The 23,167-nt window shown below is 59.7% G+C and overlaps 1 protein-coding gene across 6 annotated transcripts in view; it reads right to left on the bottom strand.

Annotated features, from left to right (window-relative positions):
* The window catches only part of RNF220 (ring finger protein 220), a 330,094-nt gene that overhangs the window by 129,559 nt on the left and 177,368 nt on the right, over positions 1-23,167 (bottom strand). For all 6 annotated transcript variants that reach the window (XM_075935811.1, XM_075935812.1, XM_075935807.1 and 3 more), the window contains one exon: positions 170-299. In XM_075935811.1, the coding sequence (XP_075791926.1) occupies positions 170-299 (130 nt within the window). The remainder of the gene's footprint in view (positions 1-169; positions 300-23,167) is intronic.

Here is a 23,167-nt window from a genome sequence, read left to right as displayed (position 1 = left end):
ATGGGTATCTGGGTGTGCGCCTGCTCCCCCGGCCCTTCACGCCCACCACCCCGCTTGCTAGCACCGGCCGGCCCAGCCCGGGCAGAGCCCGCGGTCCCCGGGGCGCCTGCTCCCGCCCCCGGATCTCAAGCTCCGGGCGGAGAGAGGGTGGGACAGGGCAGCTCCTTACCTGATGTTCAGCTGTGCAAGTTTCTCCAGCTCCTGCTCCATGTGCTCTTGCAGCTCGCCGGGGCGCAGCAGGACCTGGCAGATGGGGCAGATGGGGGCCTGGCTGTCGAACAAGGTGGCTTTCTTTTTGCCTGTGGGAAGAGGAGGGGAGAGAGGACTAACTCGCATGCCGGCACAAGCCCGCCTCGGCTGAAACTGACCTTAAGAGCACACAGAAGAAGATAAGAACGGCCAGACGGGGTCAGACCAAAGGTCCTTCCAGCCCAGTGTCCTGTCTGCCCACAGCGGCCAACGCCAGGGGCACCAGACGGAGTGAACAGAACCGGGAATCCCCAAGCGATCCCTCTCCGGCGCCCATTCCCAACCTCTGACAAACCGAGGCAAGGGACACCCTCCCTACCCAGCCTGGCTAACAGCCATTAACGGACCTAACCTCCATGAACGTATCTAGCTCATTTTTGAACCCTGTTAAAGTCTTGGCCTTCACATCATCCTCTGGCGAGGAGTTCCACAGGTTGACTGTGCGCTGTGTAAAGAAAAACGTCCTTTCCTTTGTTTTAAACCTGCTACCTATTAATCCCATTGGCTGACCTCTAGTTCTTATATTGTGGGACTAAGTAAAGAACTTTCCCTTCTTCACTTTCTCCAGACCAGCCATAATTTTATATCCCCCCTTCGTCTCCTCTTTTCTAGGCTGAAAAGTCCCCGTCTTTTTAATCTCTTCATATGACACTCGTTCCAAACCCTTCCCCATTTTTGTTGCCCTTTTCTGAACCTTTTCCAATGCCAAGATATCTTTGTTGAGATGAGGAGACCACATCTGCAGTAGTCAAGGCGTGGGTGCACCATGGATTTACACAGAGGGGTCAGATATTCTCTCTCTTAGTCCTGAACCCTTTTTAAATGATTCCCAATGTTCAGGCTGGTGTTTTGACCACTCTCCGCCAGGACTCCAGGGTCTCCCTCTTGACCACAGCCCAGCAGTGTGTCTGTGCTGGTGTAACGGAGGGTTTGGCCTGGCACCGCGGACCCGAGCGAGGCCACTGGCTACGGAGAGGCTAACAGGGAGGAGATGGGCACAGAGACTCCGTGGGAGCAACAAGGAAAGGTGGGGCCCTGCGGGTTGGTTTCTACGGAGCCTGGAGGTTTCCCAGCCAAGCCGGAGGCAGCCTCCAGGCCCTGTTCCCTGGCAGACCTGAGATAGGGGATTTGGAGACAGGGCCAGGGGATTGCTCGGGTGCGTGACTAACGGAACAGGAGCTACCGGCACGGACTGTTTTCTAACGAACTCCACGCCCTCACAGCAGAGCACGAAGGCCCCTGTAGATTCAAGAATCTGCGGCCAGGCCTGCTGCACACCTCGGCGGCAGTGGTGTCTAGTGAGCAGAGCTGAGGGCTGGCAGTCGGGGACCTATTTCTTTGTATTCGCCTGCTTGTGTCCCGTCTCTTGTCTGACGCGGGGCCCCGTGGGCACCGAAATCATATTCCTGTCTCTGCCACTGCCTCTCCGGGTGGCCCAGGGCAGGCCCTTTCCCCTGTTCCGTGACTCAGTTTCCCCCTCTCGAAAACGGGGAACGCTGTGGCTGCTCTGATGACGACGGAGGGACGACAAACCCGGAATTACCATTGGGAAGCCGACAGTCGCCTGTCTGAGCTGGGCCAGGATCATTATCCCCAGTGGAGGAAGGGGAACTCCCCCCGCCCATGCAGCGAGGCAGCGGCAGAGCAGTCTCGAACCCAGGGCGCGGTTCCCCTCTCTCGCGTACAGCAGTGGGACTCCCTCCTTTCCTGTGGGGAGAGGCAGGGAACCCCAGGGGCTCCTGGTCTCCAGATCCACCCTTCCGCCCTCCACCCAGCCCCAAGGGACCACCGTTCATCGCCCCATACGCTGACTTTATCAGGGGCCCAGTCCTGAGCGGTGCTGACCGCCTTTGATGTCCCTGGGCGTTGGGGGTGCTCAGCACCCGACAGGATCAGACGGCGGAGAGCCCAGAGAGAGCCCTGCCGCCCGCCCCAGGCCTGCGGAAGCTGCTCTGGTTTTTCTGCCACGCGGCCAGAGTTCTCTGTTCAGCTCCCCGCTCCTAAGCCCGGTTCTGCTGGCCCAGATGCTCTGTTGTCCCCTCCGGCAGGAACATCCAGCGCCTCTTTCCCATCCACTAAAGCGACCGGTGCAGCGACAGACCCCCCCCCCCCGCCTCCCAGGCCCCCGCTCCCAGCTGTAGTAGCGGCTGCGCTCGTAAGGGGGCGAGCCGAGCACAGCTGTGAGTGCTGGAGCCAGGGGAAGTGTGTTTGACGGCTGCCCCGTGTCACCTGCAGGGAGCCCTGCTGCTGGATTCTTTATTTATGTCCGAGACGCGGAGCAAACTGGTCCCAGCCCGGCGCGGGGCGGCCCTGCACACGGAAGGCCCCTGGGATTGGTGGAGCCCAACTCAGTGAATCCCGGTTCCAGGATGAGGCTGCCTCGGGGGAGAAATTGCTGGTGCCCACAGCTCCAGGGGCTCTGCCTCTCAGCGTGGAACCGGGCTGCGCCCACATCCCCCGTGAGGAAAGGCCAGAAATACGTCGGGAAATGCTCTCGGCTCCTCCTTGCCTTCCAAAAGGCCACACAGCAAGTGACGGGGCTTCTGGGGGGCTCTCAAGCAATGCGCCCGCCAATGGGTTCCTTCCATGTGCGGAATAAATTTTGTTCTGTGCACCGATGCAAGCGCCGATGTGCACCAGCTGGAGAAACACAGGCTGCTGGCTGCTGCCAGCTGTGGGTGCTCTGCCAATCAGCTGGGCGGCATTTGAATCTCTCCTGGGCGGCCGCCCGAGTGCTCAGCTTACAGGGAACCATGCTCTCCAGCATGTTAGGCCAGCCTGGTAATAAACCCCAGCACCCTATGGCAGGAGGCAGATGCTGTCTTACTTTTCCGGTGAGGAAATGGAGCTGGTGAGAGGGAAGGGACGTGTCCAGGATCAGGGCTGGAGATGGGAACAACACTGTCCAATCGCTGGCTCTATGCAGCCCCTTGTGCTCTAACCACTAGCTCACGCTTCCACCCCCCTCCAGCCACTCTACCCAATTTCTGCCTGCAGCCCAGAACACACCCTGAGTCCTGACGGCCCCCCCCTCGGCACCCAGTAGGCCCCACGCCCCTGCTGGGGCTTGGAAGACAACAGAAGCCCCCTCGTCTCTCAGACACACGCGCTCGCCTCGTCTCTGGGGTTTAAAGAGTGCCCAGAAACCACGCCCCGCCCGACGACCCGCGCGCGCTGACCCGGCGGGAAAGGCCGGCCTCTGAGCCCTTCCGGCTTCCTCCTGGAGCCTGTCCACCGTTGTGTGGCGGGGGCTTGACACAGTCCCTCCGCCGGCTATTTATAGCGCGGCCCGGCACGCAAACAATGGGGCTGCCTGCGCGCCCTCCCAAAATAAACAGGCCGGCTTTGAGCGCAGGGGAAATCCTGCCGGGTTCCCGCTGCGGCACGCACAGATGGACGGGGAAATGGGCTGCCCCCCGGCCAGCCTTCGCCAGCTGCCGGAGCTGGGCGGGCGCCCTGGGCCGCGGAATGGGAGCCGCCGTGCTCCCTTTTCTGCCCTCGCCACGAGAGGCGCCGTCTGCAGCCCTGCGAGGCCTCCACGGGGCTTCCCCTCTGCCCTCCTCGCCCACAGCCACTGACCGGCGTCCCGGGGCGCTGGACGGGGCCCTGTGTTCCCAGCCTGCCGGGCACGGCCCCGCTGCCCCTCAGCAGGAGCCATGAGCCGCTCCCCTGAGCCGCCAGCTACGCCCAGGGGATCGGGCCACGGGTGGGCCAAATAAGCCCGGGGCAGCCCTCCGTGCGGCCCGCTGGGACCGTGGTGGGGGGCAGAGGGCGAGAGCTCCCCCCTCCTGCTCAGGGTCCCCCGGACTCCGACCCACGGCTCCCAGGCCTGCAGGACTCACGGTGACTAGGGAGCGCCCCTCAGGCCAACGCCGTGTCGTCTGCGTGCAAGGCGAGCGCACCCCGGCCGGAGCGTCTCCCCGGCCACCATGCAGTGCCAGAGATGCCCGGGGGCACCAGGAGGGGCGAGGCAGGGCGGGACCCCCGCTTGGCAGGGGCTGGCAGGGACCTCTCCACCACCGGCGCCGCGACCTCCAGCAGGTCGCCGCCTCAGCCCACGCCACTGGAAACAGGAGCGGAGGGAGAGGGGTACGTCTCTGGCACCGGGGGGCCAGGGAGAGCCCCCGGGCGGCCATAGCCGGTGCCCTCAGCTCCAGCGCCAAGCCCGCGCCTGCGAGCCTCTGAGGCGCTTGACCGAGGGTTCCTTTTGGGCAGCTGGGGTTTTGTTTTCCGTGCCTCTCTCTCCCCCCTTTGGTGCCTGGCAGGGCTGCGCTCCAGTGTTTACCTTCCTCGACTCCGCAGCGTTTCCCCGTCGCCGGCGAGCGCCGGAGAGATGAAAAGGCCGCGCCTGGGCACGCCTGCTGTTTGCATGGTCTCCGCGGCTCCGAGGAAATGTTTCCCTGTAAGTGTTGAAACTGAATATTTCCTGCCCTGAAAGCAGAGACTCCTTGAGACACAAATGAACCTCTGCGCGGTGGAATTTTTCCACAAGTCCCTCCAGCGGGAGCCGGCCAATGGCGCGCTACCCAGGCCGCTACTGAATTCACAGGAGCGCTCTCGCCTCTCCCTGCTGCAGAAGGGGGGCTCGACCTTGGGCCCTTGGGCTCCTCAATCCACGGCAGTTCCCCCGAGCGCTGTGGGGCTGCCCCAGATTTACACCTGTGGGTCTGAACGCAGGATCGGGGCCCTGGACTCGGAACGGGGCTCAGGGATCTGTGAAGTGCGTCTGGCAATCGCGGCTCAGTCCCTGGCGCGCGCTGCGGTCGCAAAGCAGCCCCTGCCCACCCGCCGAAGCGGAAACAGCCGAGGGGGTTGTGAGCAGGGAGCCCTGTCAGCTGAGCGCTTGGGTGGCCGCCCAGGAGAGGCTGAAATGCCACCCCGTGGATTAGCAGCGCGCCCACAGCCGGCGGCCTGTGTTTCTGTGGGTGGTGCACGTCCCCATGTGCATCCGAACAAAATTTATTCTGCACATGGATGAAAAAAATGAGAGGGAACCTTGGTTGTGAGTCAGGGTTGAGAGTCATTGGTAGAGATTGCTGTGTGGGAACCCAGGGCTGGAACAGCTGAGAGTCAGCACTGAGGGGCACTGGCAGAGCGGCATTGCAGGGGAGCTGGGATAGGAGGCGGCTGTGGGTTAGGATTGAGGGACATCGGCAGAACTGGGGGACAGAGTTCAGGGATGGGCCGGTAAGGGTTTGCAGGATGGGAGTGAGAGGCACCAGCAGGTCTGGGGGAGGAGGGGAGCTCAGGGCTGGGCCGGCAGGGGCTGTGAGGCGGTAGTGGGGGGCACCGGCAGGGCTGGGCCGGCAGGGGCTGCGGGGCGGTAGTGGGGGGCACTGGCAGGGCTGGGGGAGGAGGGGAGCTCAGGGCTGGGCCGGCAGGGGCTGCGGGGCGGTAGTGGGGGGCACCGGCAGGGCTGGGCCGGCAGGGGCTGCGGGGCGGTAGTGGGGGGCACTGGCAGGGCTGTGTGAGCACGTTGCTGGAATGACTCTAAAAAGAAAGACGGGCAGGACTCGTTGCCTGCGAACAATCAGCAATGGAAATGCCCCGGAGCCCTTCCTCCGCTCTGAAACTTTGGGCCCCCTTCAGCTTCGTCTGAGCGGTGACTCGCCCCCCAGTAAAGTCTCCTCCCCTTCGCGTCCCGAAGAAGCAAGCACCCCGCGAATGCAGCAGAGCACTGGGGGGGGGGGGAGGAGGGTCCCCACTAGCTCCGGTAAGGCAGCCTGCTGCTGAATTCCTTCGGGCCTGCTCCGTTTCCCCGGGGGAAGGGCGAGCCGTGTGCCGACGGCAGCAGGAGCAGCCACGGGGATCGCAGCAGACTGGGGAGCGCCGCTCGCAGGCAGCTCAAGCCGCACCGAGGCCCAGCTGGGCCAGGGTCTCACGGGCGCGGTGCAAGGGCCAGGAAGTTCGGCGGCACCGAGATGTGCCACAGAGACTCAGCAAGGGGGCAAAGTGTCACTACCCGCACGGCACAGGTGGGGAAACTGAGGCACACCGCGGCGAAATGAATCCACTAAGTCACATGGTGGGTCGGTGCCAGGCCCACGACGGACTCCCAGCTTTCTGCTCCAAGCACCAGGCCTCACCCTCTCCTGGATCTGAAACAGAACCCAGGAGTCCTGACCCGCCCCACCCCCACTATCACCACTAACCCACACTCCCCTCCCCAGGGCCAGGAATCGTGACTATCACAAATACCCATTACACACATGGATACCGAGAGCATCTCAGCTCCCAGAGCCGCGGGTCAGTGAGATGTGCCGGAGCCATGGACAGATGAGAGAAGGGAGGGAAATGCTTTGGATTTATAACCATGAACAGGAGTGTGGTGAGCCAGACACGAGGAGTCATTCTTCTGCTCTGCTCTGCGCCGGTTAGGCCTCAGCTGGAGTCTTGTGTCCAGTTCTGGGCCCCACGTTTCAGGAAAGATGTGGAGAAACTGGAGAAGGTCCAGAGAAGAGCAACAAGAATGATGAAAGGTCTAGAGAACACGACCCAGGAGGGAAGGCTGAAGGAATTGGGCTTGTTTAGATTAGAAAAGAGAAGACCGAGAGGGGACATGATGGTGGTTTTCAAATATCCAAAAGGTGTTCAAGGAGGAGGGAGAAAACTTGTTCTCCTTGGCCTCTGAGGACAGGACAGGAAGCAACAGGCTTAAACTGCAGCCAGGGAGGCTTAGGTTGGACATTAGGAAAAACTTCCTGCCTGTCAGGGTGGTGAAACACTGGGATAAATTGCCTAGGGAGGTTATGGAGTCTCCATCACTGCAGATATCTAAGAACATGTCAGACAGACACCTGTTGGGCTATGTCTAGAGGTATCCCGGAAATCTCCACCACGTCCAGGGAACGTGTCTGCTCTTCCGACATTTTTTGCGGGAGAGTAGACACGCTCTTTCAGAAGCCCCCGAATTCCTCATTTCACAAGGCAGAAGGAGGGTTTTCCGAAATTTGGCCCAGTGTAGACGGGCTAAATTTCAGAAAAGCCTCTTCTGAAAAAACAAACGGAAAAAGGTACGTGAATTGGGGAGCGCAGTATGTGTCTCTTTTCCGATAAAACTCCAGTCTAGACCTAGCCTCAGGGATGGGCGAGACGGTGCTTGGTCCTTCCGAGAGGGTCTGGATGACTTTTGAGGGCCCTTCCAGCTCTATCGTTTTATAAGAGCCTGGGCCGCTGTGGCCGTGACTGCTGCAGAAATCCCTCCAATAGGTCAGACGGGCAGAGATGTGAGCCGGAGACAGAAGCAGGCTCCTGGGCGCCCAAGCGTCCCTGCCGTAGGCAGGCAGGAATTTGCCACAGCAGCCCCCCTCTGCTCCTACCCGCATCCTCTGACCGGAGCCGGGAGACGAGCCCCCGGCCCCAGGAATTCGACCAGGCAGACCCTGCCGGGGCGGCCAGTCGCGCACCAGGACCGAACCCCTGCACACAGCGCCCTAGAAATACCCCTTCGTCCCTCAGCTAGTCCGGCTCTGGCGGGCTCTACCCGGGTCGTGTCTGCCAATGTCTCCAGAGTGAGGCGGAAAAGCAGCAGGGGGCCCCCGAAGACCCCATCGCTTTCCCCCCGGTCGTTCCCCCCGCCTCAGCATCACCCCCGTCCCAGCCTCCTGAAACCGCCGCATGGTTGGAAGCCTCCTTCCCCCACCTCGCTGGCTGGGAGCCGGGGCCGGGGCGCGTGAGGGGGCTGAGACGCCGCCTCCGTCTCCTTCGCTGACTTTTGCCTGTTTTCCTAAAACGCCTCCACCGCTCACAAGCCGTCACAATCATTTCATCGCAAACTCCTCGTCTCCTGCGGGGACCTGAGGTCCGGCGCTGAGGCCGGGTGGGTGGGCCGGCTCACGCTGACACGGCCCCCCGGGGGTGCTGCGGCTGCGAGCGCTTGTAATCCACCCCCGCGCACACCTCCGCGTTTCCGCAGCGATGCCTTTCCCGCCTGGGACCGGCCTGCTCTCGGGAGAGCGATATCTGGTGTGACAGGCCTCCTCCCCTTCCAGCTCCCGAGCACGCCTTCAAAGCCAGCCCCGTGCTAGCAGGGGTCTGCTCGCACCAGGCTCTTTACTGTCCTGCTGGAGGGAGGGGGCCCGGTGCCTGGGGGGGTTCAGAGCTTTCCTTAGGGCCCGATTCTGGTGAACGGCAGCACACGGCCCTGGCTGATGGGGGCTGGCGAGGGTCAAAAGCCCAGCACCCCTGCCTTCCCACGGTAACCAGATTTCTGGTGCCCTGTCAGTGCAATTAGACTGGACACGGCCCTTCCCAGCCGGCCCTTCCGGGAGAAAACCAAGCCCTGGCAACGCTACCCTGAGACCAGCTGCCCTCCTGCGCTGGGCTCCAGCGGGTCCAGAGGTCACCCAGCCGGCGGGCACGGCGGCAGCACCTCTGCCATTGGACTCAGCGGGCGCCTTTCCGTCTCCTTCAAGCCCATTAGCACCAGGTGAGGAGGTAGCCCAGTGTGGCGACGCTTCCGGGGGCCGGAGCAGGAGCAAAACAACCCCGGCCCTGAGTCTCCCCAGCCTGGCACCTTGTGGCATCGCCCAGGCACGTGCAAAGAGCCACCCAGGTCGCACGGCGGGACGGGGGTTAGTGACTGTATGGGGAGAACCAGCCCCCAATGGCCAGGCCCGCGGTCACCTTGCAGGGGGCAGCGAGGTGACTCCAGAGTAACCCCCCCCCCAGCGGGCAGCTCAGAGCGGGGCCCTGCGAGCGCGCACACCCCGGCCCCCGCTCCCCACACGCCAGGCGCTCGGTGAGCACAGTCGGCCCCTCCGCCGGGGGGTCGCTGCGTGAGTGACGGCACGGCTGTGGTAATGGAGGCTGAGCGGCACATTGATTCTGCGGGGCGGAGGGGAGTGGGGCTGCTTTTGATGTCAAACATCGTTAGTACTCATTATTTCCTTACCGGAGCCGGGGGAAGGCCCCAGCCGAAATGGGGACTTCCCTGCGCCAAGCATTGTGGGAACAGGGAACTGCCGCCGGGAGCCCGAAGGGAGGTGAGCGGGAGGCCATGCGAAGGCAGGCACTCTGCCCATTTCACAGATGCGGGCAGCAAGGCCGGGGGGGCGTCGGTCACACACCGCTGAGCATTTAACCCACGTCTCCGGAGGCCCAGCGCTAACCACCCGCCCTTCGTAGCTTCTCGAGCGCCGACTGCCCGCGACAGGGAGGCTCCGCGGGGAACAGGTGGCCGCAATACGGCACTTGTCTGGCCCTCCCCCCACGCATCACAGGCGGGTTCCCAGGGCAGCTGCGTCTCTGGACAAACAGGATCCTCCAAGGGGAAGGCCCCGATGGTCAGCCGGGGTCAAGCCCACTAGCCCCAGGTGAGGAGATAGCCCAGTGTGGCGACGCTCAGCCACGACGCCTGATGCTCCTAGCAGCGCCAGTGATTGTAGGAACCCGGGAACCGAGATCCCACGTCCGCCGAGGCGGCTCCCGTGTCTCCAGTGGTGGCCAGCAGAGGACGCCACGAGAGACCCGCCGGGGGGGGAGACCCCCAAAACCCCCGCACTCCATCAGCAGAGTACAGCTGCCTATCGCCGGCGCGAGGAAGATGGATTGTGCTGGGCAATCATTTAAGGAACGGAGTGAGTCTGTACATCCAATCACTTTACAAATCAGGGAGAAGGGAGGGGGACGGGTGGGGGGGAGAAGTGAAAAGGCCGCGCAGGGAAATGCATCACAATTACTGTCTGGGCTCTAATGAGGAGCCTGTCATGAGGCTGTCATCCTGCGGAAAGCCACCTACTCAGAAAGATTCAATAAAAAAGTAGCAGAGAGATAAAAAAGAGATATATTTCAGCCCTGGCTAATATTCTTTTCATTTGTCCCAGCACAAAATAAGATACTGCACTTAACCGGCTCGGTTAAAATGAAAGGGGGGGGGAGCCGCGTTGATCAATACCACTAAAAGCCGGGCGACACGGTGATGGAGTGCAATTTTTTTGTCTGTGCTGAAGCCTCGCAGAAAGGCCCGGGCGGTGTAATTTATGACTCGCACGCACGCCGGCTAACGAGAGGCTGACAAGACAATGAATTCTCGATGAGAGGCACGCCGGCCTGGGCCCAGCGGAGCGGAGGGAAGGGAGAGCGCGGCAGGAGGGGAAGGGGAATGAGGAAAAGGTGCCCGGAGCCGGGGCCACTGGCCGCCCTGGTGCTACTTTTGTACCAGGCACAGGCAGCAGCGCCGTGTGGCAGCCAATCAGCAGCGCGGCCCCGGGATTCACGGGCAAGAGAGAGAACCATTCGGAGCCTGTCCTAGTTTGCCCTGCCGTCCCCTTGGGCCTGGCTATTCGCTCCCCCGGCTCCCTCCGGCCTGCGTCTCTCAGCCCCGCCACGCCCGACTGTGCTGTATGGGTGGCACTCGGCTGCCATGTTCCGTCACGGGCCGGCAGCCAATTCCCGTGGGCAGGTGAATTCGTCACTAGTGGGGGGTGGAGCGGCGCTAAGCCCGTCTCCTGCTGCCTGTTCTGCCGGGCACCGGGGTTCAGCCGGAGAACGTCTCCTCGCCTCTGCAGGGCTCACTGGGGGAAGCGGCGTCTGCACCCAAACATTGACACCATTGAGGTCGGGCGGCTGGCCTGCGAGCGCCGGGCCGGCTGGGGCTCCCTGCCCCCACGGGCTCACCGGGAGAAACGGGGGAGCCGGGTCCTCAGTTGGATTCCTCCTCCCAACCCGGCCTCTCTGGCGCGGCGGGCGCCTCGGCTTCTATCCTCGTGACGGCCACGTCTCCGGCTAGGAGAGCGGACACAGGCATCCCTCGGGAGTCAGCTCCGGGCTGCAGGCCTTCCAGCCGGGCAAAACACAGGAGAGTCCCGCACCACCGCCAAAGCCTGCCGCAAGGGTGTCTTGGGGCGGGGGCATCAGGGATAGGAGCTGGATCTCGTGCCTCGACGGCTGCCGATTTCAACCTGGCTCCAGATCACGGGTGACTAGAAGTTGCTGCAGTTGGAGGCTGTTTTCGTGGCCCTACGTGAAGCAAAGTGGGGCTCGGGCCACTTCCCGGGGGTCTGGGACGTTAAAGCCACAGCCCCTTGGCAGGCAGTTTCTGCAGCAAGACTAAGGGTTCCTGTCACCTGGTCTCCTTTGCGTTCCTGCTGGAAGGCCGCTGCAAGTATCGCATGAACCGAGGAGTTTTAGTCTCCCGGGATGTGGCCCAGGCACCCGTCCCCGGCAGGCTCGTGTCCGTGATGGCGAAGCGCCTCGGGCCAGAGGAGAACCGCCACGCGTCGCGAGGGCGAGGCCACGCCGCTGGACAGCAGTACCCGCAGCACGGGGGGAGGACCCTGGTTCGTGGTCCGCGCTTGGCGCCCGGCGCTTGGGTCCAGAGAGGATGGCTCCGGTCCCCAATTCCTCCCCCCGTTCCGTAACGGCAGCGGCCGTGGGAGCTGGGGGCCGGAGGTGGACGTGTCACAGGGAGCTCTGCGTGAGGCCGGAGGGAAGGCCCGGCCAGTGCGTGGAGAGCAAGGCATCAGGCGTACGGCGCTGAGCCGACGGACCCTCGGATGCCGGGTTCGGCGGCGTTCTGGGAGCCCCTTTTCTTACAGCAGCTGGCACAGCCCCGCGGGCGCTCGGGTGCTCGGCTGGCCGGCGTTACCTCCGCGGGGCTCTCATGGCCCCTTCCTGGCGGCAGCTCGTGAGACTGTCGCTCTCCGAGCTGGCCCCACGGCGCTACGGAGACACGCCGGGGGCGGGGCCCGAACCCCGCGGAAGCCACGGCATCGCTTTGCCACGAACACAGCGGCCCCCTTCGGAGGCCAGTGACACGGGCCCATGAGGCAGCAGATGGCCGGCAGCGGCTAAGGGAGCGGAGGCCACACGCCCACACAACCCCGGTCTCCATCTCGATTGCTTGATGTAAGGAGCAAACCCCATTTTAAAAACGACGTGGGACGCGGCCACTAGCAAAACATCTGGCAGGGGAACCGGGGGCGGGGGGGCTAGACGGGAGCCAGGCAAGCTGTGCCGAGAAGCCCCCTCCACCACACCCCATCCCGTTCCCGCTAGGCCCCCGTGCAGGCGGCCGAATGGCGCCGTGTCCTTGACTTGGAGGGCAGCCTGTTTAGTCGGTGACACGCCGACAGGCCTATCATGGGACAGGGTGACGGGGCAGAGTCTTTTCCCCTCCTCCTCACTTTCCCGCTCTGCCCCGCCCCCCTCGGGTGCGTGCAGCGGTGGGGGGGGGGGGCACATATCGAAAACACAGATATTGAACTGTCAAAACTGTTTCCTACAAGAAAATAGATTCATCAGCTTGCAGCAGGCAGGGTCAATGCCACAGTCCCCCCCGCGCCAGCGCCCGCACATGCCGGCGCATACCCAATGCCTCTTCGCAGCCCCGGCACTTTAGCTTGTAGCTCAGGGCCCTTAAGTGACTTTGAGAAATGGATAATCGATTATAATTCCATGGGCCTCTCTGCAGATTTATCCGGAGAATGTATAAAAGCCAAGGCTTGGGAGAAGCGGGTCCTTCTGGCCAGCGCGTCAATTGCCTGCACTCTCTCTCTGGCAGGGAAAATCGCATCCCGAGCACGACTCGGTTTAATCCATCAGTACACAATCAATGCACTCTGTAATCAACTCTTGATCACTTAATTTTACACATGTTGGCTGAATCCCTTTGTTTAATCACTAGATCAGGCTGCATTGCTACGCTGCCCCCTCGCCGCGGCCACCTCCCCGGCCCCCCCCCACGCCGCAGCACCAAACACCACCCAGAGCCTTCATTTCACCTTGAGCAATAGCTACCTTGAATGCAGAGCGCCTTTGGATGGGCGGGGAAGAAAGAAAGAAAGAAAGAAAGAAAGAAAGAAAGAAAGAAAGAAAGAAAGAAAGAAAGAAAGAAAGAAAGAAAGAACCCCCCCCCCCCCATGTCATTTATTCCCTGGAATTTGCCCAACCATTTTTACTTGGCTACAAAAATATCCACTGAGATTTACACACGCACACAAATCCCCCCGTTGCTAGTGCCGAGACAGAAGAGCAGCTGCTCCTTGTGTGGATCTGGGCATGACACCAAACAGGTGATGGCCAGTATCATGGGCTTCCACGGCTTAGCACAGGCCCCTCCAGCTTCTCCCCCTCCTCCCCCCGCTCGTTATTTAAACACGGTAGTCGCCAAGTTGCGTCCGACGCTCTCCAAACCCAGTTCCCTGCCCCATGGAGTTTACTATCACGCCCAAGGTACTGCCCCTCCATGAGTCTCCATCCGGCCCCTCCTGGGGCAGCCACAGCACACATCTGGTCCCTCCGCCATTTAGCAATAAGGGAAGAGCAGAGAGTCTTCCTGATTCCCCAGGTTGAGAACCCAGGGACTCCAGCTAAACAGCGTTTCTTCACTAGTCGTACCTACGTAAATTACGTAGCTGGAGTTGACATGCTGTCCACACAGTGGGAGGCCGACGGGAGCAAACACTCCCATCAGCTTCCCTTAATCCTCATGAGGAGCAGGAGCACTGATCACCCTCTGAGTTTGATTTAGCAGGTCTTCACTAGACCCTCTAAATCAAACCCTGCAAGATTGATCGCAGCAATTTTCCGCGGCGTGTAAACGTGCCCATCATCATTTAGGGGGTGTCCGTGGAAAACATTTTTAAAACGTGGTTTAATGAGCACTCGAAATCTCCTCAGAGAGCAGATCGGGTATTTGGCATCCACAATTGGAGGCGTTCTGATTGGCTATGGCAAGTTTCCAATGTCCGACTGGAGGAGTGAGAGCACTTCAGAGCTCATTGCCCGTGCAAAATCCACCTTTTAAAAATGGCTCCACTCCTGCCTTGAGGTGCAGCTACTCAAACGCGTTTGCAAGCACAAAGGGCGGGTCCCGCACGCACAAACAAGGCCTGCGCCCCCGTTATCCAGTTTCACACAAAATTTAAGTGGTTGACCAATCAAAGGGGGTTTTACAGCCCTAATCCCCATCCGCTGAAATGGGAGCAGAGCCAGGCAGGCTGGTCTGCTTCCTCCAACAGCCCCTCTCCATGCGGTTCAGCGGTTGCTAGTGACGACCGGCCCTCATACCGGGCCGGGACCAGCAGCTAGGGGTGTCCAGTTTTAAGTATACTGGACAGTTCAGTATTCGGATCCCCCCTCCGGTAAAAAAACCCAGAAGCCCGGTGGGGCCGGTTTTCCCCTGCCGCGTCTGGAGGGGGAGTGAGGAGCACGGAGCCATTTAAAGGCGCAGCATCTCCTTTTTTTTTTTTTTGCTCAGCCAAGTTTGCCATGTTTGGGATTTTTGTTGAAAGCATCTGGCAAACCTACCAGCAGCACACGAGGTCCCCGCGCCGTAGGTGTTAGCAACACTTCGATTCCCATCCCCAGACGACCGGACAAGGGGAACTTCAGAGCACAAAGGCCCCTGCGGCTGGGGGGCGCCTGGTCCATGACACCCCCTTTGCAGGGCTCCCGCCCCGTGACCCGTTTGGGTCCAGGCTACTTGCAAAGTGAAACTTTCACACGGGCCCAGACTGGTTCCACGTTTGGGCCACTTTCACCTGTGCTGGGTTCTGGGGCTGCCCCACGGCAAGTGAGTCCCTCGGCCCCTCTGTTGCCCGCCGGGCTTTAGCGGCTCTGCTCCTACAGCGTCGGTGGCTAGCCGTGCCTGATGGTGCCGAGGGCGTGCGGCCAGGCAGGAGGAGGGTGTGACCACAGTCTGCGCGCCCGCAGAGCCGGCACAGACCTGCTCCCTCCTGCACTGCTTTGCCCACTGGGGTCTTGTCCTGGCATGGAACAGAAACACCAAACAGCAGGAGAGCCTACAGACCCCACCCAAGAGCTGGGCCCCATGTTGCCGGGCACTGCGCCGGCACATAGCGAGAGAGTCCCTGCCCCAGAGAACTGACTGTCTCCACCGATATCAGAGGGGTAGCCGTGTTAGTCTGAATCTGCAAAAACAATGAGAACATAGCTACACCAGCGACACCATCACAGGACCTAGCCACACCAGCCATACCATCACGGGTTCATTCACCTGCACATCTACCAATGGAACATACGCCATCGTGTGCCAGCCATGCACTTAGGATTAAACAAAGACTGTGACTGGCTAGGCAACTACAAAAGCAGTTTCTCCTCTCTTGGTGTTCACACCTCCACACCAGCTGCTAGACTGGGCCTCCTCCTACCTGACTGAGCTGACCTTGTTACCTCTCGCCTTACTCTTGATTGGAACTCTTTTCTGATGCCTGCATATTTATACCTGCCTCTGGAATTTCCATGACATGCGTCTGACCGAGTGGGTCTTTGCCCACGAACGCTGATGCTCCAATAAATCTGTTAGTCTATCAGGTGCCACAGGACTTCCCGTTGTGTCGCCACAGAGTGAGTGGGGAAACTGAGGCACGGGGCAGGGACGAGACACAGCCAGTGGTCGAGCTGTTAATAGAACCCAGGTCTTGTGACTCTCAGCCCGCGGGGCCCCAGTGACCCCATCTAGGCTGAAAAAAATGTACCAGGGCCAGCAAGAAACGTGTGTCCACAAGACAGAGAATCCACCGCCTCCCAGAGACATGCCAACACAGCCATCCATTGTTTTCGTGTGTGTGTGTGTCAGAGGTGGGGAGGGGGGGAGTAAGGAAAAAAAACAACCTGCCAAGGGCTAATTAATATTTAATTTACTGCAAAATGTACTTATTATTCCCAAGTAATTGGCCGGCTGCACAGCTGTGGCCACTAATGAATCCAGAGAGCGGGAAGCCAGATTTCAGGTGGAAGGGGGCAGGGAAGCACAGGGGTGTTGTGATCTTTGATCAGCTCCCACCGCACGGCTTTCATGTGCCTAATGAGAAAACTTAACCAGCTTTGATTGGGGGGGTTGGATCTCAACATGGCTGCAGGCCGGCTAATGGCTTGTGTTTAGCTTATGGCACCGTAATCGCCCTATTACCGCGGCAACGCTAACGAGGGGAAGGACGATGGAAAGAGATGTCATTGGCGACGGGGTTGTGGAATCAGGCGGCAAGGCGGGCAGACGGCAGAGGCCCCGGGCCCTGCCGGCCGGCTGCGATTCCAGCCTCGCTGCCCGGTCTCCCCGGCGCGGCCCCCGTTCTGCGTCTCGCTCTGCGGCCCAGCGACGGCGAGGCCGGGAAATGCGGCGTGAGCTGCTCGGAGCCCAGCGGCTCGCTTGGGACACAGGGCAGGGTCGAGGCCGGTCCTTGTCGGCTTATTCTGCTGTCCTCTGAGCTGGGGGGCATGCGGGCCCCAGTGTCCGTGTCTGCCAACGGGCTGGTGAGTTTTGCCACTTAACACGCGGCCCAGGGCGGCCTCCCTGGGCCCTGGCGTTTGGGGACCGAAGGCCGCTCTGTCCTACCACGGCCACGATCACGACCCCAATCCCAGGCCGGCCTTTGCGCCCGTCCGCGGATTTACAACGGCATGGAGCCCTCGGGGCAAAGTCCCCCGGCCGGAGGAATCCGGGGCAATCCACTGCCCCTACGGAAGGGAGGCCCGGGGCAAGCGAGCACAGCGCTTGGCGCGCCCTGGCCTCTCAGCAGCCAAGCGTGCCGGCCGTCCTGCGCGGAGACGTTCCATCATCGCCTCGCCCACAACAGGACTGGGCCACGGGGGCTAAAATAGAGCCGTGGTGGCGAGGCTCCGTGGCGCTCACCCAAGGAGGCTAAAAACCCGGGGGAGGGCGGGCACGACTCAGCGCCGACCGTGAAAGGAAAGACCCCCCCGGGCGAGCCCCGGAGCAAACCGAATGACTGCGCCGCGGGAGGGCGAGAGGTGCGACGTTCCGCTCGCTGCAGGCTGGAGCAGGCCCCGTGTCGGTCTGCGGGGGTCTGCTACGGACTCAGGCTGAACAGGTCGTGGAGGGAGGGGCCGTGTCTTCGTTCTGGGTGGGTACGGCGGCTGCCCAGCGAGGCCCGGATCCACGCCTGGGACCCCACGGCACAATCGGTGACAGCGGAGGAGACGATGAGGCGGAGCGGAGGCGACCAGACGAGCGTGGGGAGCGGCTCAGGGCCAGGCGCCCCATGGCTGGGAGCTGTCTGGCCGCAGCACAGCTCTGCCCGGGTCCGCCGGGAGACTGCGGGTGTGCGGAAGGGGTTGGGCCCGGGTTAGTAGGGTCCCAGCCCGGGAGCGAAACTCCCCCTGCGTACGTAGACCGGGCGCTCTCCCCCGGCTTGCAACGTCCCTGCCCGGTCCATCAGCTATCGCTAGCTAGGCCCTGGCCGGGGCCGAGGGGGGTCATAGACTCCTAGGGCTGGAAGAGACCCCAGGGGGTCACCACGTCCAGCCCCCGGCCCAAAGCAGGACCAACCCAACTCAATCACCCAGCCAGGGCTCTGTCCAGCCGGGACTGAAACACCTCTCGGGATGGAGACTCCACCCCTCCCTAGGGAACCCCTCCCAGCGCTTCCCCACCCGCCTCGGGAAATCGTTTGTCCTACTATCCCACCGAGACTCCCCCCTGCAACGTGAAACCCTTGCTCCTCGCTCTGCCACCTGCCAAATGGCAGGGAACAGGGACCCGGGGGTGGGAGCGGTTGAGAAGCCCGGGTGTAGCCCGCGGGTTTCAGACTGGGTTTTTCTCATGACCCCGCTGAAGAAAATTGTTGCTGCTGTGACCCAGCAGAGAGTGACGGGAGTGCAGGCCCCGGGGTGGGAGCTGTGGGGTATCGGAGGGGGCTCTGGCTTTGGGGGTGTCAGGACGGGGGCCCCCTCGAGCAGCTCCCAGGCAGTGGGGGGGAGGCGGGGCTAGGGCAGCTTCCTGCCTCTCCTGGCCCCGCAGAGCGGAGGGGCAGGCGGGAGACGCTGGATGTGGGGTGAAGGCGCGGAGAGAAATCCCCGGGACAAGGCCGCCCCCTTGCAGTTTGCAAGCCCAGACTGGCACACGCTCTCGTCCTCCCAGGGCGAAATCCCGCCGGGCTCTGCCCCTGGGCGTTCCAACGGCTGGGCTGACGTGGGCCCGAGTCCCGGCGCGTGTGGGGCCCCGTGGGGTGTCGCCCGCGAAGGCGTGCAGGGCAGGCAGGCAGGAAGGTGGACAGACAGACAGACAGACCTGTTCCTCGCACAATACAGCCCCCCCGATAGCTACAGCTGCCACCGCTCACACGCAGGAGGCTGGGTGAGTGTAACCCACTCCCTTCGGGTGGGTCACTGTCTCGTGCAGGGGCACTGAGCTCCAGATAAGAACAAGGCAGGCGTAAGCCAAGCGCCAGCTGGCTCTATCGCTCAGGCTGTAGCAGCTCCTGCCCTGAGGTCCCAGGTTCAAATCCACTGGTGGCAGGTACATGTGCACCACAGCTCCCTAGTGCAGGCATGTTAGCTGCCCACTCTGTGGGTGAAAGGAAAGAGTGTGATGCCCGGCCACCGGTCACCTCGCCAGCTGCAGGAGAGAGGAACAACGCATGAGGCAGCTCTACAACTGATTTCTCCCCTGATTTGTCTGTTGGCTGGTCCAGAGCAGCTGGCACTACCACACACTTCCCCCTCCAGCCACACTTCTATGCTGTTACCAAAAAGGAGAGCCTCGCCCGAGAAAAGCCTTGCTTGGACGTGGAAGGGGGGAATTAATTCTGAGCTGGCATTTGGCTGTCTCCGTTGGATTGTCTTTGCTCCCCACACCTCACTTTTATTGCATTTTTATTAACGCCGTTCTGAGGGAGACGCCTCCTTTTTCTTCTCCCTCGAGGCGGGGGCAGCCCAAATAAAACTACTCCGCACTCGCTGTACTTTTCTCCGACACGGCATAAACGGAAAGTGACTTTTCTCAAGGCCACACAGTCAGCCAGGAATGGAACCCAGGACTCCTAGCTGCAGCTACGCTGATCCACACGGCCTCCCTCCAGAGCTACCCAATTCAAGCCTTACGCCCGAGGGGAAAGGGACAAGACACAGCCGGGTATTCCAGCTCCAACGAGCTGAGCCCTATAGCAGAAGAGCAGCCTGGAGATGGGGAGGAGAAATACTTGTTTCTCATTCACGTACCTTCTCTCGGTCACCTCCCTCCCCTGGCAAAAACAAACCAAACCCTGAGACAGACCAAAAACCCCCATCTCCCCCCGAGCATTTAAGCAGCTGATGAGACAGGCACTATTGATGTAGAAATATAAACGTTTCTATCTCGGTGGCAGCTTCCAGGGCCCTAAACCTGAACTGATTGTTGGGTTCGATTTGTCAAAATCAAAGTCTGGCAAGTTTGGGCAGCTTCATAGACTGTGTTTTATAGAACCTTTCAGCAACCCTCAATAAAAAATGTATTAGATTAGTAATTTGAGTCCCAAATGACCAATTTGAAACGATTGCTTTCTTATGATCTTTCTGAAAGTGCCTGTTTCATGAGAAACGGCTGGAAAACTCCGACGCAGTTTTTAAGAGACAGTCGTAGCCGCGCACGCGAGGGCGCGGGGACAATGGGCTAGGTGATTGGGTTTGTTTAATTGGAAGAACAACTCCACACTTTGCTTCCTCATAATCTCCCCCATTCTAATAACGCCTGGCTCTGCAATAGGCCCGCTCGGGCGCCGAACTCCAAGTGTTTTGCAAAGGACAGGAAGGGCCGGTTTCCCAACTGTACCGAAAGCAAAACGCCGCCCAGAGAGGGGACAAAGCTGAGCCCCAGGTCACGCATGGTGCCCCTGGCAAGGAACGGCTGCCATCTGACGCCCAGGCACGGCTGCATTTGCCACCAGGGGAGCAGAAGTGGGGTCTGTAGCGATTCAGGCTGTCTACACATTGGCGCGATCTTGTGCAAAAGTGGCTGCTTTTGCACCAAAACGTGCTGCCTGTCTACACTGGCCGCGAGCTTCTTGTGCAAGAACTATGAGGCTCCTACTCAGGAATAAGCCCTCTTGCGCAAGAGGCCAGTGTAGACAGGCAACATGAATTTCTTGCACAAGAAAGCCCGATGGTTAAAATGGCTATCGGAGCTTTCTGGCGCAAGAGAGTGTCTACACTGGCACAGATGCTCTTGTCCAAAAGCACCTCTCCTGTGCAAGGCACCTGCCAGTGTAGACGCTCTCTTCTGGAAGAGTTTTTGCACAAGAACTCTTCCGCAAAAGAGTTCTTGCGCAAAATCATGCCTGTGTAGACGTAGCCTCAGAGTCCATCTCGCAACGCCCACCTGGCAAGGCCAGCCCCAGGCATGCCAAAGTCCTGCCGCTGCCATGAGATGGTTGGATAATTAGAGACACGTAGGGATCTTTTTCTTTGCTCTCCGGTTTCCAAGCCACGGGGGCGTGCTCAGGGCGAGGTTCCAAACAGCCCCCTTCCCCGGGGGCGAGATGGAAGACGAGATCGCGCCTCATCTCAGGACTTCAGGATCCAGGACTTTAAGAGAAACACCAAATACGGGAAGACTCGAGGCAAACGTCAGCAACCCTGGTGACGGCCGGCGGATCCCGCGGTGAAGCTGACAGAGAAACGGAACAGCAGTGTTCTTAGAGAGGGGACAGGTCTGCTCTGGATGGGAAAAGACCCAACTGTAATGCCTCTGTCTTCAGGGGACCCGCATCTTTCCCACCCCCCGTCTTTGCCTTCCCTGTTGGTTTTTTGCCGGCCAACCTCATCCACTGCCCAGTCCTCATTCCCCTCCCCTCGCCTCCCATTTCATGCTACTGCCCGCCCCGTCCTTCGTCTGCCTGAAGCAGTGAGGCTGTAAACTCTCCCGCACAGAGCCCGTGTCGTCTCGGGAGCTCCCACCGCCCTGGGCGTCCCCTGTCCGACAGGGCACGGCTGTAGAGTGCAACAACACCATGCGGGCCATTGAAGAGGCACAGCCCTTCTGACGGCGAAACGTTAATTTGCGGTTCCCCCTTCGGCTCCATCGCTGCAGGCAGTTATGCATATGCTTCGTTCTGAGCCCCTACACGGCACCCTGCGTACGCCTGTGTTTAAGGTGAGGCCTCAACATACTTACTAGGGGGGAAGGCGAAGAGACAACCCGCTGAATATGTGCATTGTTCAGCTTAGCGTCCTCGATAGCATGAGGACTGACTCGCCCACCGTGAGGAGCCTTCTCGTTAATTGCTCCGACCGAACCAATTTCTTTTCTTTAAAGAGCAAATTTTTTGGCCAAAGACAGAAAACCCCGTCAGTAGGTTTCGTGTCAATGGCCATTTGCAAAAGGCAAACGGTGACATTTTGACGCGTACGCTGAACAACAAACTCCTATTTTGTCCCTTTAATACCCGGGCAGTTGCGAGCGAGGCTCCATTATGAAAAAGGGAGCTTGGGCGAGGTTCGTGAAGCCATTTCCATCAGTGGTGGTAAGATTTATATGTAAATATGTTAATGGCACTATTAATAATTTAATGGGGCCACGGCAAGCTGTGTTTACATAATAAATATGATTAAGAGTTTCCCTCGAATGAAGTTGCTGAACTGTCATGCTACCCCAGGTTATTATCAACACGGCTTTAAAATGTTAATCAGACACTCGGAAGGAAATATTTCCACATCCGCGCCGGACTGTGCGAGGTCTGCTACAACCCCGCACACAGTTACTGTGACAGAAATCCGCCTGTAGAGAAACGCGGCCGATTATCCGAGTGTAACTGCGGGGGATTAGAAATCCGCCAGAGAACGTGGGTGGATTTATTAAGGGTGGAGCAACACCATTAATTTGGAGGGTCTGAAATTTATACCAGTGTTGCTGAGAGTAAAATCTGGCCCAAGGTCATTCGATCACTGACTGTCTCCATCGCCTCTTACATACATGCTGGAAGACGCCTTGCTCAGAGCAGCACAGCTGCCCAGAGGGGATGAAACCCCGTTGCACGGTGCAAACCCAGAGGAGCTTGCACCAAACAGGAAGGACTCTCAAGGTTAAATGCGAAGGCCCTGATCCTGCAAACTCTTTTAATTTCACCTGCTTGGATTTCAACAGGACACTCACGTGCTGACAATTCACACGTGATCATGTCTCTGCGGGGTAACCGTGTTAGTCTGTACCTAAAAAAAAGTTAAAAAAAGCTGACAACAAATGGTCCTGCAGCTCCTCAGAGACTAACCAAAATTATAGACAGTAGCATGAGCTTTTGTGGGCACAACGCACTTCTGCCATGATTCTGCGTTTGCAGGGCTGGGGGCTTACGACACTGAAGAGATGGGTGCGATAGAAAACCCTACATTAAAAGAAGCATGGAGGGGATTACACAGCAGGGATTTACTCCTGGCTCTGCCACCAATTCACTGAGTGACCTTCGGTGAGTCATTTCACCGCTCTGTGCCTCAGTTTCCCCCGCTGTAAAAGGGGGTCAATCAGACGGAGCCTCCGCAGTGCAACGTGGATCGGCTGGTTTGTCAAGGCCTTCGAGAACCTCCGATGAAAAGCGCACAACAGCGGGGACACTGATACGATGACTAAGACTACACCCTCCCCACGACTTAGGGGGCAGGATTCCGATCAATCCCGTGCGGGCCGGACGGATGGCGCTCCCTCCCGAGGCACAGCAAAGAGCCCAGGTCCACACCTCCAGCAGCGGCCTTTATCCCCGGGAGAAAGGGTTAATTTAAACCCAAGGCAAGGCCAGTCAGGTCGAGGTGTCAACCCATCATTTTATATGCAGCCCTGTAATAGTGACTAGAGTTTTACTACAATAACTACATGTCCAAGCAGAGTTTAATGAGAAAATCTATAGTTTTCCTATGGTATTTTCTCTTAGTTTGCATAATTCCCTGAATTCAACTCAGTAAAGCTTTTGACCCAAGGTAATAAAAAGGTGATAAAAATGGGCTGTAAAAAATAGCTTATGTATATATATTTTAACAGCCACTACAAAATTATGGATCCTTTCCACAAGATAAAAGAAAACAACCAAAAAAAAAAAAGAAAAAGAAAAATCTCTGCAGCCAGGAATAATGCTGCAGGGAAGACTTGGCTGCATTTACTCAAGAAAAGGGAAAATCGGAGACTGATCCTGCTCCCCCGGGAGGATGGCCGCGGGAACGGGGCCAGGCCTTCGCAGAGGGAAAGATTTGATCA

Source organism: Pelodiscus sinensis, chromosome 9 (genome assembly GCF_049634645.1).
Source record: "Pelodiscus sinensis isolate JC-2024 chromosome 9, ASM4963464v1, whole genome shotgun sequence".
NCBI classification, from domain to species: domain Eukaryota; kingdom Metazoa; phylum Chordata; order Testudines; family Trionychidae; genus Pelodiscus; species Pelodiscus sinensis.
This window is presented reverse-complemented; position numbering and strand designations above follow the sequence as displayed.